Consider the following 12,067-nt stretch of genomic DNA (forward strand, 5'->3'; position numbering starts at 1 on the left):
CCAAGAATCCTTAAGAGAAGACTGCAGGGATTTAAGAAACTTTCTTCTTTTACAACTTTTCTTTCATGCCGCAAGTCCCTCTGGGGATTCTGGAGTTGCCCATTCTCTTTGCTTGTCCAGCTCAGCACAGCTGAGACTTTGCCAGGAGTCTGGGGTGGCTGCAGTTTTGCTTCATCCCACACTGATGTCAGCAGGTACTTCTGTGCACCAAGACTCACGATGCAACATGTCCAGCAACTGTGGGAATTGCTGAACCTGCTGGATGTGGAAATGTGCAGATTCCATTCCATGGCTTTGAAGGTGACCAAATAGCAAGTTTATTTTGGAAAAACAAGGGAAGTTAAGTCCTCATGGGCTGCAGCCACTTTGAACAGAAACTTCTCAGGCAATGTAAACCTGTTACATCATCACGGTGACAAGCCCTTGGAGGTAAAACAGATGAAATTCCATGATGGAGAATACTAAGGTGGAAAGGAAATTCTTCTGATTCTTTGCTAAATGGAGATGATGCCATGCACAAACAGGCTAGCAGGGGATGGGTGCTGGGCCTCCAAAGTGGAGCTTTATCAGAGAAGCTGAGCAAACAACCATCACCAGTTCCATGAGACCTGAGCAACTCTTCCTCACCATCTACAGCAGAGCACAGCAAAAGTGAGGACGGACATCTGAATGGCATAGCTGAAATTCATAGTCTCATCTAAGATCATTTGGAGTAAGAAACAGATCAGGAAATAAGGTTTATTTTTGCTTCCACACTTCCAAAGCAAATACATGTTTCCCTACCATCCAGCAGTTCTGCTGCTCTCCAGCTGGGCTTGGAGGCTGCCTGTCTGTAATGCCTCTAAAAGTGGTACTGAGGACCCAAACCCTCTGAAAAGTGCCATAGCTTAAAAGTGTCCTCTCTTTGTTCAGCTCTATCATGCCAGTTTGTGTCTTCAGAGACTGTAAATTCTCGGGTGCTAAATAGCAAAAAGTTTCCTCCTCTGCCTCGGAGACAGGCAGATGCTGCTACTTCATCTTCTGAATGAAGCTTCTCAGTGAGTCAGCATCTGGTTTGTGCAGCAGGTTTGCTGTTTGTGAAGTGATAGCCCTCTGATTTCATACTTTAGGCCTACAGTGTATACACATTTTTTAACCATAACACTCAGCACTCTTGCTGAGTATCTGAACTGTGGAATTGCAGAAAGTTAAAAAAAAAAATCAGTGAAATTGTATGAAAACAAAATTTCCTCCTGCACCCGCCCATTGAGTTTCCTATCAGTCCAGAAGGCTTCTTAAGGAAAAGGCTATTGTAACACTTTGAGACTGTTTTTACATAACTATGATATTAAATTCATATTATGTATATGGTTGACCACTAAACTGCTGTAATCTACTGGATGGGACTTTGAGCTAACTTGCTCTCTCTTCTTCATCTTACAGCTGGACAACTCATACCAGGTCTGAAAGAACCTGAGTTTCCCTGGTGGAAACTCCTCTTCCCTAGAAGATTGATTTAAGTCTGTGTTTTCTGTCTACAGCCCAGGAAGGCAAGCAGAGAAGTAAATTAACAAGTGATATTTGGAAACAAACTCAGAACTCAAAAGCAGTTTGCCTTAAAACATTTTCCTCTTCAACTATTTTGCTTGGAATGCTGAATAAAGATGAGAGGATGCAGCAGGGATTGAATCAAGCAGCAATTCTTATAAGGATCAGGAGTGACTTAAGGAATTAGTACTCAAATCTTCAGAGCCCTTCCTGAAAAGCCAGTGACCTGACACAGAAGGTCCCAGCCTTCAGGAACTCCCCAGGGACAGATGTCCAAGGTGGTGTCCACCTGTTAAAGTGGGGGCCTCGGCAGAAGGGATCTAATCCAGCTAAGCCAAGGTTGGTCAGCGAGCTCAGGGGCAGGCAGGAGGGGAACACAGAAGCAGAGCTGGTGGCCAACAGCAACCCCCTCCATCAGTGCCTGGTGGGAACAGCAGCTCGGACATGGGGTTACCTGATCACCAGCAGGAACTGTCAGGGAGGAGGGGTAACCTTGGAAGGTGTCAGCATTGTTGTTAGGCAGGAAAAGCAATGAAACTGGATGAGAAGACTGGGTTGATGGTTAGACTTGATGATCTTCAAGGTCTTTTCCAACTGTAGTGATTCCATGATTCTGTGACTGGTGAGCAGCTCAGCTACTGACTGCCAGCGACCAGCCCAGTACAGAAGATTTGGGCTGCCCTCACTGCACTTCAGCAAGGACAAGGAATTGGACATGGTTTGGCTTACAGAGCAATACCCAGTGGCACACAACACTGTTATCCTTTCCTTTTCTTCCTATATTTGTTGGAATTGCCTGTGTGCAGGTGGGGAAGTGCTGTCCCTTATGCACCCAGCTGGTTTAATCCAATCTCCCATATTCTTATTAATATATTTGGATATTACCTGAAAGAGAACCCCTGGGAATTAAACCTGGCCCCTGTTACTGCCAGTCAGTGGGAAGGCAAGAGGTTTACATTAGATTAGCATTTAATCTGAATGCTTGTCAACATAAAAATTTGCTTCTTTCAGTCACATGTTCTGAACATGCATAAGGCATACACATAATTTAAAACTGACAAGAGACATATAAATCTCTTTCATTTTACAACACTGAGTCTAAGAAAAGAAAGTTACAAAAATAATCTTATCCTGCACTTAATCCTCCATTATTCTGACTTGCAAAAATACACCCATTTTCTCAACAAAATTACATCCACATTATATTTCTGATAATGAAATAAAATAATGATATTTTCAAAATATAAAAATAGTCTGCTTCACCTAATCTACAGAAGCTTTATCTTTTCTTTTGGCAGTTCCCATTGGTACCATATGCAAAGTGAGGACTGAGTATATTTCAGTGAGATAAAGATCTCATTGTCTCTCAGGAGAAGAAGAAAACAGTTTACAATCAACCAAGAGTCTGAATTCAGACTGGGTGTTACACAGTTTTAGAGGCAACTGCACAACTGATCTAGAAATAGTATTGTAAGCCACATTCAAATGGTTCCATTCAACCCCAGCCAGCACTTTCTGCAGCCCTTTTATCACTGGGCTGAGTGTTCAGTTAATATAAACTGACACAGACCCACTGCCTTGTAGCTACAGATTTATAGGAGCTGAAAACATAACCCATTAAAAAACATTAACAGCCTTTGCTGGGCCTTCTGGTTATTTTTAAACGTGACTATTCAGAAATACACAAATAGTACAGAATAAATAGAATGTCCCAAACTGTTCTCTGTGGTGTTTTGGAGCTATGCGATATTTCTACGTAACTTGCCTACTTCAAAGTGCAGTAAGTCTGCTATTTCAAATTTCATCAGACTCAAAATTGTAAAACAGGCTTATGGTTTTTATTGTTGTAAACACATATGCCCCAGGCATACATATCTTGGTTTGTCCAAAAACTAAAACAAGGAAGAAAACAAAAAACACCAGCCTTGGATGGCAAGTCAGTAGAAATCTTAAATGAAGTTAACTCTTATCCACACACACTCAAAATATACCCTTAGAAGCTCCCTCATAATTAAGCATTTTGAGGACAGTTCATAAGGCCTTTGACTTCAAACTTGCCTGACAAGATTTCAGTATCAAACTTAATGAGACACTCCGTCAGTGTCCTTCAGCAAAATCTTTCCCAATTTTCCAGCCCAGCACTGTGAGCCACTTCCCAGATGACCCTGAGCAAATTACAAATGGCCACTTCTTCCAGGTGCTCCCAAACAGCAGCAAGCCTGTCCTCTAAAGGCACTTCTGGTACAGCAAAAAGGCACTCACAGAGTCACACAGTGAAGGCAGTAGGATGAAATTCATGTCTTGTCTTGCATTCTGCTAATTTCTTCAAGGTGAACAAACCTCTTGAATTTCTCACCTTCCAGGTTTAGATGTGTCTTCAGAGTCCCACCATTTTAGCTTAGGCTTGGAGCCAGTCTCTGGAACTTGCACTGACCACAGAAGCCAAGAATGAACAGGTCCGAACTTCAGTGCTCCAGAAGATGCCTGAGATTAGGTGTGTGATAATCTCATTTAAAAAGTGTGCTCAATAGTATAAATCTATAGTAGAAATGAGTTGATGTATCTAAAGCATGATAACATCCCTGATTGAAAAAAATCACCATTTAAAAGACTTGTGTAGCCTCATTATTACAAAATAGGTGCAAGCTGAGATTAATACCCATGCCATGGTGTTTTGTGAGGCAGAGAGCCTACACCATGTGAGAAATGGGTATGGTGGTTACCTAAAGACCAAAATTTAAAGAAATGTGAATTATATAATTTTCGGAAGGGACTACTGATTTTTTGTATCCTCAGGCGAGATGTTGATTTTGAAAATGTAAAGTTCTCATTTCTGACAGAGATCAATTTAAAGGTTTCAGAAGAAAGAAACATCAGTAATGGGAAATGCAGGGTTCTATTTCTTATAGAATCCATTAACTTAGATTACCACAAAATCTCTCAAAAAATGAAAATAAAAAACCTCAAAATATGTCTGCATGAGTGATTTGCTTAATTTCAAAACAAAAGAAATCCTAACTTCATATAGTATACTCCAGGTTCCCAAGTGCTTTCCAAACACAATAGTGTGCAAGTTATAGGTAGAGATTGTGCTCAAAATCCACCCCAGCCCCCACGGGTGAAGTATATTGTGAGCTAATATTTGGATGGTGCATCATGAATTGGACTCAATTGCCCTTGTGAGTATTTTCCAATTCAGAACCCTAAAAATTCTCTGGTCACATTTACAATTTTTTCCCCCTTTTAGTTACAAATGCATAAAATCTCCCATGAACAAGATCACAGCTTCCCATTAACCATTGAAAAAAACAAACAAAAACCCCCCAAGCCTTCAAGAGCTTGCATTTCTGAACATGTGTAATGTCTTTTCTAGCACAGTGCATGGAATTAGGTGCATATTTGCACAATGGTGTCCTCTCTTGATTTCATTACTGGTTATGTCAAAATCATCCTTTGTCCTCTTTGATAAAATGTGAGCAGAGAAATGACCTAGGAAACTCTCACAGAGTTTGTTGGTGGGATGTGAGTCTGTATTTGGAAAGCCACTGCATTCAGAGCTTTCAGACAGAGGTGTCCTTTTTGTGGCTATCCAAGTTCTCTGTGCTTTGATGGCTCCTCCTGGTAAAAGCAGAACAAATGATACATGAACACACTTCTGGCTTTCACTGCTGCCTCATCAACCTGAGTTTGGCAGTCTCAAACAGCTGAGAACCCCCAGCAAGGTGCAGTTGTTCAGGACAATGACTGAAGCTCCTGAACAGAGGGACCAGTCCCATTTTAGATTGTTTACCCTGTCCCCTCCAGCCTGCACGGGGACTTTTGTCATATCTGCCATGCACATATCTTGGATATTTTAGGGCATGAATTGGTCCCAGGCACCCTTGCTTAGGTCCTGGAATTGACCTCTTAGCATGAAAATCAGTTTTCAGTTCCAGTAAATTGGGATAATAAAATCAAGTCATAGAAATAATCTATTTTTTTGGTATTTTATCCATCATTCTACTGGGACTGTCCTTATGTATGTACTCAGGAGTTGACAGAGTTGGAGGAATTTGAGCTAGACAAGATTTTCCTTGGAGAAGGAGAAAAAGGGAGGAAGGGAGAATGACAGAGTAAAAAGGGAAAGAATAGCTCAAAGCTGACCTCTTTTTTTCTCCCACAATCTTTTCTGCCTACAAGAAACATCCAAACCATTTTTCCTAAATGGTTTGGATGTTTCTTGTATCCCATAAACACCAAGAATGCATTCAACAACATACCATTTTCTTCTATATAAAAGTAAATTGTAGCTATTCACATGATCCCCACAAATTTAAGCTATGTAGAATATTCCTAATTTCTGGCCTGAAACAGTGTACCACAATAGAGCTTTGTGAGCCACTCCAGAGAAAATGTAAATAGAGCAGCTGAAATGTCTGATGAATGGTCCTCTAAGCAGGTTGTACTGCACTACAAAAAAGAGATACTGGAACATGTCACGGTACCATTCTGTTAGGAATTTGACTAAGAGCACATTCTTTTATTTTGTTGTAAGGAATATAGGGATTCCTTACAATAATAATTTTCCCAGTGTGATTAAGAGCTGCTGTGGGGGTGTTGCTGCTGTTTTACTGCCAGTCCAGTCTTACCTTAACTCTTCAAGGGCAAGCTTTGTTTCTTTCCGACTTTCTTCAGTGATGGGGTAGAAAAGGAGTATAAATAGGCCTAAAAGGATGAGGATGGCAGGGACTGCTCCAATGAGGAGTTTCAGTGTGAGGATCACATCATCTGACTGTCTGCATATCCCTGGCTTGTACCCAGTAAACCTAAACAAATTGAAACAAGTGGTGTGTGTATGTCCAAAGCTAAAAGGCTGTTGTTCACCTGAAGGCTTCCTTCTTCCCACCCCTCTCGCTCTTCAAGACTTTACTCCCATTTTCCCTACACCTCTCTTTTTTCCTTCTCCCCACTGCATTTCAAATTGTGTTTTTCAAACCTCATTTTTATGCTCGACTTCAGATAATTGCATTATCTCTGTATTTTCTTGTTATTTTACATAACATTTAAGTTAATTATTGCTGTTGGAATTGATCAAATTTCTTGCATACTTTAAAATAAATTATTGTGGAATCCCATGTAAGGAAATAAACTGATGCCCAGCAAGTTCCACCTGAACATGAGACAGAACTGCAGTGACTGAGCCCTGAACAGATTGTCCAGAGAGACTGTGGAGTCTCCCTCACTGGAGATATTCCAGAACTGTCTGGACACAATCCTGTGCCCTGGGATGACCATGCTTGAGCAAGGAAAGTTGGAAGCAGATGAGCCACTTCCAGCCCTACCCATTCTGTGATTCTGTGGTTCTGTGGTTCTGTGAAATTAATCTGTTATGTGTTTCCTATTAATATTCAGCAAAGTATTCAAGCTCTGCTTTAAAAGCATGGAAGTAATTTCACCAATTTCAACAGCAATAATTAACTTTAATTTAAACACACACTTAAGCACTCGTCTCAAGATAGACAAATTTACTCAAGTGCTCAGAGTTAGGTACACTTCATTGATTCAGGGCTTCCATGCAGTCCCACAACTGCTGATATACTCAAATTCCTACTCCCAATTTGTGGAATGAGTTTTTCTTCTGAACATCCACCTAATGAAAGCTCATTTGGCATCACTCTGTCTTCTGTGTTTTCCCACAAACATCTGCCTTGATAAATTGCTGGGACCCAACTGGAATGCAATTGAAAAGGGGCTAATTGGGGAACAGCAAATTGTTTGAGGGTTTTAGCAATAAGCAGTTAAAATTCCTAAGCCCAAAATGTTCAGCCAAGCATTGCCTGTTATTTAACAATTTCAGCTCAAGGCCCCAAAGCAAAACATTCTGGTTACCAAAACCTAATCTGGAGTCGAGGGCTGGATTTCCCTTCTAAGTATCTATTGTGTGCTGTAGCAGGGACAGGCACAGACCCTTTCTGCCAGGTCTTGCACAAAGGCAGGACAAGAGATGCCTGGCCACTTACTCACCCTGTCTGGTCAGAACAGACAGGACCAAGTGGAAAGAGACCCTCTCCTAAAGTGACATGGTCTAGGTGACAGGCAGAGCTGTGAGAAAGGCTGTTCCTGACTCTGATCAGTATCCAGTTCCCTAAAATCATGCAGGAATTGGCGATCCTTTCATGCTGAACAGGCCTCTGGCACCCCTGGAAGCACGCCAGTCCTTGTAAAGTCTTACAAGCTCCTAGAGATAGTCCAGTTCAGGTGCAACAGGGAATGCAAAAAGCACCTGTATCACCTGTGGGGGACCTACATCTCCTGCACTTTCATGTTTAGTTCTTGATTCATATAAACCACTAGAATTTACATGAGTAATTGAAAAGAGGAAAATCTGAAGGGAAGTCAGGTTTTTCTGAACAGAACCATGTCAGGGCAAGTAACTTAATGCTCAGTTGTCTGGCCTAGATGGCACCAATCCTGTCTTTAGTGGTCAGCCATCTGGAGCTGCTGGCACTTTCAGGCTCAGGGCAAGAATGCAATTAACTCCACAGGGTAAAAGTGTTGTAACCTCAGAATGCTTTCAGAGTAGATCCACTAACTGGAAACACAGAGTTACTTACTCCAGTCCTGCTGCAGAAATTCCTAAACCAATTCCTGCTGACATCTTGGTAAAAAAAACATAAGAAGAATAGAAAATGGTTTCATGTCCTTTCCCATGGGGATTCTGCAGGCGAAAGTTATCAACAACATCAGGCAGCATTGACCTAGAAGTGAGCAAGATAAAAGAAAAACTCAAGCCAATATTTCTTTTCAAAGTCCAGACTTAATGAAATAGAGCACAGCCGTCCTCCATTTTTAAGCTTATTGATATAGCCATGCACCTGAAAGAATCCAGTTCAAAAAGTTCTACTCCTGGAAAGACGGGCAAAAAATGTGTAAGAAAAGCATGGCCATATATTACAACGTGGAAAATCACTGAAAAGGCATCAAACACTTGAGAGGTGACAGAATTTCCTAGTCTGCCTGTCATTCCAATCAGAAGTTGTGATATTGAAAAAGAACAACAAACACCCCCCGCAATGTTTCTTAAGATTTCAAGGCACTCTGAATGGCTGAACAGCTGCACTCTGAAATAACTCTTTTGACAAGGTAACAACATTTTCAGAAACCAAAGAAATCTATTCTCTCTTTATTTCAAAGAGACTGAATTAGGTAATGGGGAATTAGAATGGAAGCTGCTTGGATGTTAATTGTGAATTGACATTTTATTTCCAATATATGTAATCATTTACTGTTGGAAAAAGAAAGGTCTTCTCACCCTCTGTGCAGAAAAGCTTACATAGTCTGACAACTAATCTCAAACTATGCATTCCATGATCTCCTGGAGTTTTCAGGGCATTGTACAAACAAGTTATGAAAAACAGTGCTCTCAGCAATGGTCTTGCTTTCTGGTTAATGTGATCTCATAACAATTATTTAATCTGAAGAGGAAATATCCTGCCATGCTCATCCTTAAGTTGTTTTTCCCCACTTATTTTCAGTCCTCAAGTGCAAAAGACCTTGAATTCTTGGCTTCATATAATCATAACCTTGTGTATTTGATCTATAACAGAGGACTACTCAGGCAGGGATATACAGAATGATGGAATGGTTTGGGTTGGAAGGGACTTTAAAGGTCTTCTCATTCCAGCTCCCTGCCATGGGCAGGGAAACCTTCCACTATCCCAGGTTACTCCAAGCCTCATCCAGCCTGGCCTTGAACACTTCCAGGGATGGGGTATCCACAGCTTCTCTGGACAGCCTGTGCCAGGGCCTCACCACCCTCACAGTAAAGAAATTATTTCTAAAACCTAATCTAAATCTATCATCTTTCAGTTTAGACACATTACCCCTTGTTCTATAACTACATGCCCTTATAAAAAGTAAGGTTAGACATAGTTTGCCTTATGTGTCCTCTGCTGCATTCTTAATTGCTCAGAATTAATTGATTTGCCTAACTTCATAATTCCTGAAGCAATGTTATCACACGTTGTATAACTACTTAGATGACTGATTAATTTATATACTCTTGTGCACAAAAAGCAGCTACAGCTATGGTGGATGTAGTCTGTTAACAACAGGGCTACCAAGCTCATATCACTGCATATAGCATCCACTATAAAACAAAAAAAAGATTCTTAGAAGAAGTGACTCTTGCCATATTCTGCCTTTTTCAGAGGCAAATTCCATGCAGTAGTACATACATGTAATGCAGAAATACATCCATTCCCCACCTCAAATGTAAAATTCTCCTACCATGGCAACAGAAGAGATGCTGCAATGCTCAAACCAGAGACGAAGGCCACGAAGTAAGCCAGGATCAGGTTTGGAATGGTCACTAGCATGACTGCAAAAGGAATCATCCACTGAAGAAGAAAAGCATTATATCTAAGTTACAGCATGCACTGCTCAATGCTATACAGATTGTTCCCTTCAAAATACAAAACTATGTACAGAACAGTTCACACACAGCAACGTCTCACACTTCAGTATTTTGGTCAAATTGCATTTCCAAAAAGCCCAGAGCCAATCTGTACTTTACTACCCAGAATAATTGGAGAAAAGTAGGACAAGTGATAGCAGTGTTGTCTCTGTTAGCAGTATTAGGGCTACAATTGAACTAGTAAATTAAACAGACCCAAGAGCCTGTTTACCAGTCTTGAAGCCAACTCACAGACCCTGGCCACATTCATCGCTAAACATTCATGTTCTCCGAAAAACCTATGGCCATATAAATAGTTTTTGTGAAGAGCCCTGAAGTGGTTGATTCCCAAACTATGCTAGACGGAATAATAGAATGGTTTGGTTTGGATGGAACCTTTAAAGATCATCTCATTCCAGTCCCCCTGCCATGGGCAGGGACACCTTCCACTAGACCACGCTGCTCCAAGCTCCAACCAAATGTTCAAGCCCTGGCCTTGAACACTTCCAGGGAAGGGGCACCCACATCTCCTCTGGGCAACCTGTGCCAGGGCCTCTCCATCTTCAGAGTAAAGAATTTCTTCCTAGTATCCAATCTAAATCTACCTATCTGACAGGTTAAAGCCATTCCCATTTGTCCTATCAGTCCATGCCCCTGTAGGAAGCCTCTCTCCAGCTCTCTTGAAGCTGCTTTAGGCACTGGAAGGGGCTCTAAGCTCTTCCCATTTCTTTCCCCTCAGGGCTGCTCTCATTCCATTCACTGCTCAGACTGTTTCTGTGCTTAGGATTGCCCTGACCCAGGTGCAGGATCTTGTGCTTGGCCTTGCTGAACTTCATGAGGTTCCCACATTCCCATCTCTCAAGCCTGTCCAGGCCCCTCAGGATGGCATTCCTTCTCTCCAGCATGTCACCTGCACCACACAGATCAGTGGCACCAGCAAACCTGCTAAGGGTGCCTCAGTCCCTCTCTCCATATCCCTGACAAGGGTGTTGAACAGCACCGGTCCCAATACAGACCCCTGGGGATGACACTCCTCACTGGCCCCACTTGGACATTGAGCCATTGACCACAACACTTTGGGTGCCACCATCCAGCCAATTCCTTATCCATGAGTGGTCCATCCACCGAATCCATGCCCCTCCAGCTTACAGACAAATATAACATGCAGGACAGTGTCAAATGCTTTGCACAAGTCCAGCTAGACACTGTCAGTTGCTCTTCCCTTATCTATGAACACTGATAATTCTCAGGAGATTGCTAATCAGATTGGGTGAAGATTTTTCTGCCAGTTAAATAACAGAGATGATCAAATGTCCATTTCTATTCTATGACAGTGGAACTATTTAATTTACTATTAGAGACAATGCCTTAAAACTTCCTTACACTGCATTTCAAGGGGAGTGGAAGGGCTTCAGTGGTCATTGTAAACTGTAAATATACCATTTCACAAATCATCTTCAGTCTTGATGAGGAAGAATTTGCTTTCATTTCCAATCACCACTTTAAAGCCATATACGTACTCAGCAATAACTAAACCCAGAAGTCAGAGTGGTTTACTCCACTCCCCACAGCCGGATCCACTCATGACATTGCATGACAAGCCACAGAGGTTACCCTCAAAACCAAATTAATTTGGGATGCTTGGGATTTGTTTTCTGGCAGTAGTTATAGTCACTAGATTTCTTCAACTTCAACTTGAATCAATAGGCTTACAGGACTGAAAATCTACTTTTTAAAATGTTGATTGAATGCCTACTGCCCAGCTGTCCTATACCCGTCACATGCTCTATCTCCCATGCCTGTGAACCACAGGCACAGCAGCACATGTAGAATCCAGAACCAGGGGCTTATCCACAGGGCTTTTAAATGATGGGGATTAGTTTAACATTAAGTGTTTCAATCCTCTATACGTGCAGCTTGGGAGCTGAGGGCATGAGAAGAGCTTTCACAGAGAGTGATTCCCCTAAGCACTGCTATTTACAGTTCTGTATGATAAGTGATTCTGGGAGTCCTGGAGTCTAATCCATTATGTTTATGTTTTAAATGCATTTCCCATCTAAAGCATTTGCTCCCAAGCTAAGGAGGCAGAAAATAACTTTTTCTGAC

The 12,067-nt window shown here is 41.6% G+C and overlaps 1 protein-coding gene across 2 annotated transcripts in view; it reads right to left on the reverse strand.

Moving 5' to 3' along the window:
- Positions 1–2,656: 2,656 nt before the first annotated feature.
- Positions 2,657–12,067, reverse strand: part of MFSD2B (MFSD2 lysolipid transporter B, sphingolipid) — a 38,997-nt gene continuing 29,586 nt past the window's right edge. Inside the window, exons 11-14 of one of the 2 annotated variants that reach the window (XM_068183339.1) lie at positions 9,796–9,905; positions 8,121–8,264; positions 6,156–6,231; positions 2,657–5,145 (exon numbers count right to left, since the gene is read on the reverse strand). In XM_068183339.1, the coding sequence (XP_068039440.1) occupies positions 6,198–6,231; positions 8,121–8,264; positions 9,796–9,905 (288 nt within the window). In that variant the 3' untranslated portion in view covers positions 2,657–5,145; positions 6,156–6,197. Of the gene's footprint in view, positions 5,146–6,155; positions 6,333–8,120; positions 8,265–9,795; positions 9,906–12,067 lie in introns of both variants that reach the window. The other variant, XM_068183338.1, reaches the window with a different exon arrangement.

The sequence above is a fragment of the Anomalospiza imberbis genome, chromosome 3 (assembly GCF_031753505.1).
Source record: "Anomalospiza imberbis isolate Cuckoo-Finch-1a 21T00152 chromosome 3, ASM3175350v1, whole genome shotgun sequence".
NCBI lineage: Eukaryota > Metazoa > Chordata > Aves > Passeriformes > Viduidae > Anomalospiza > Anomalospiza imberbis.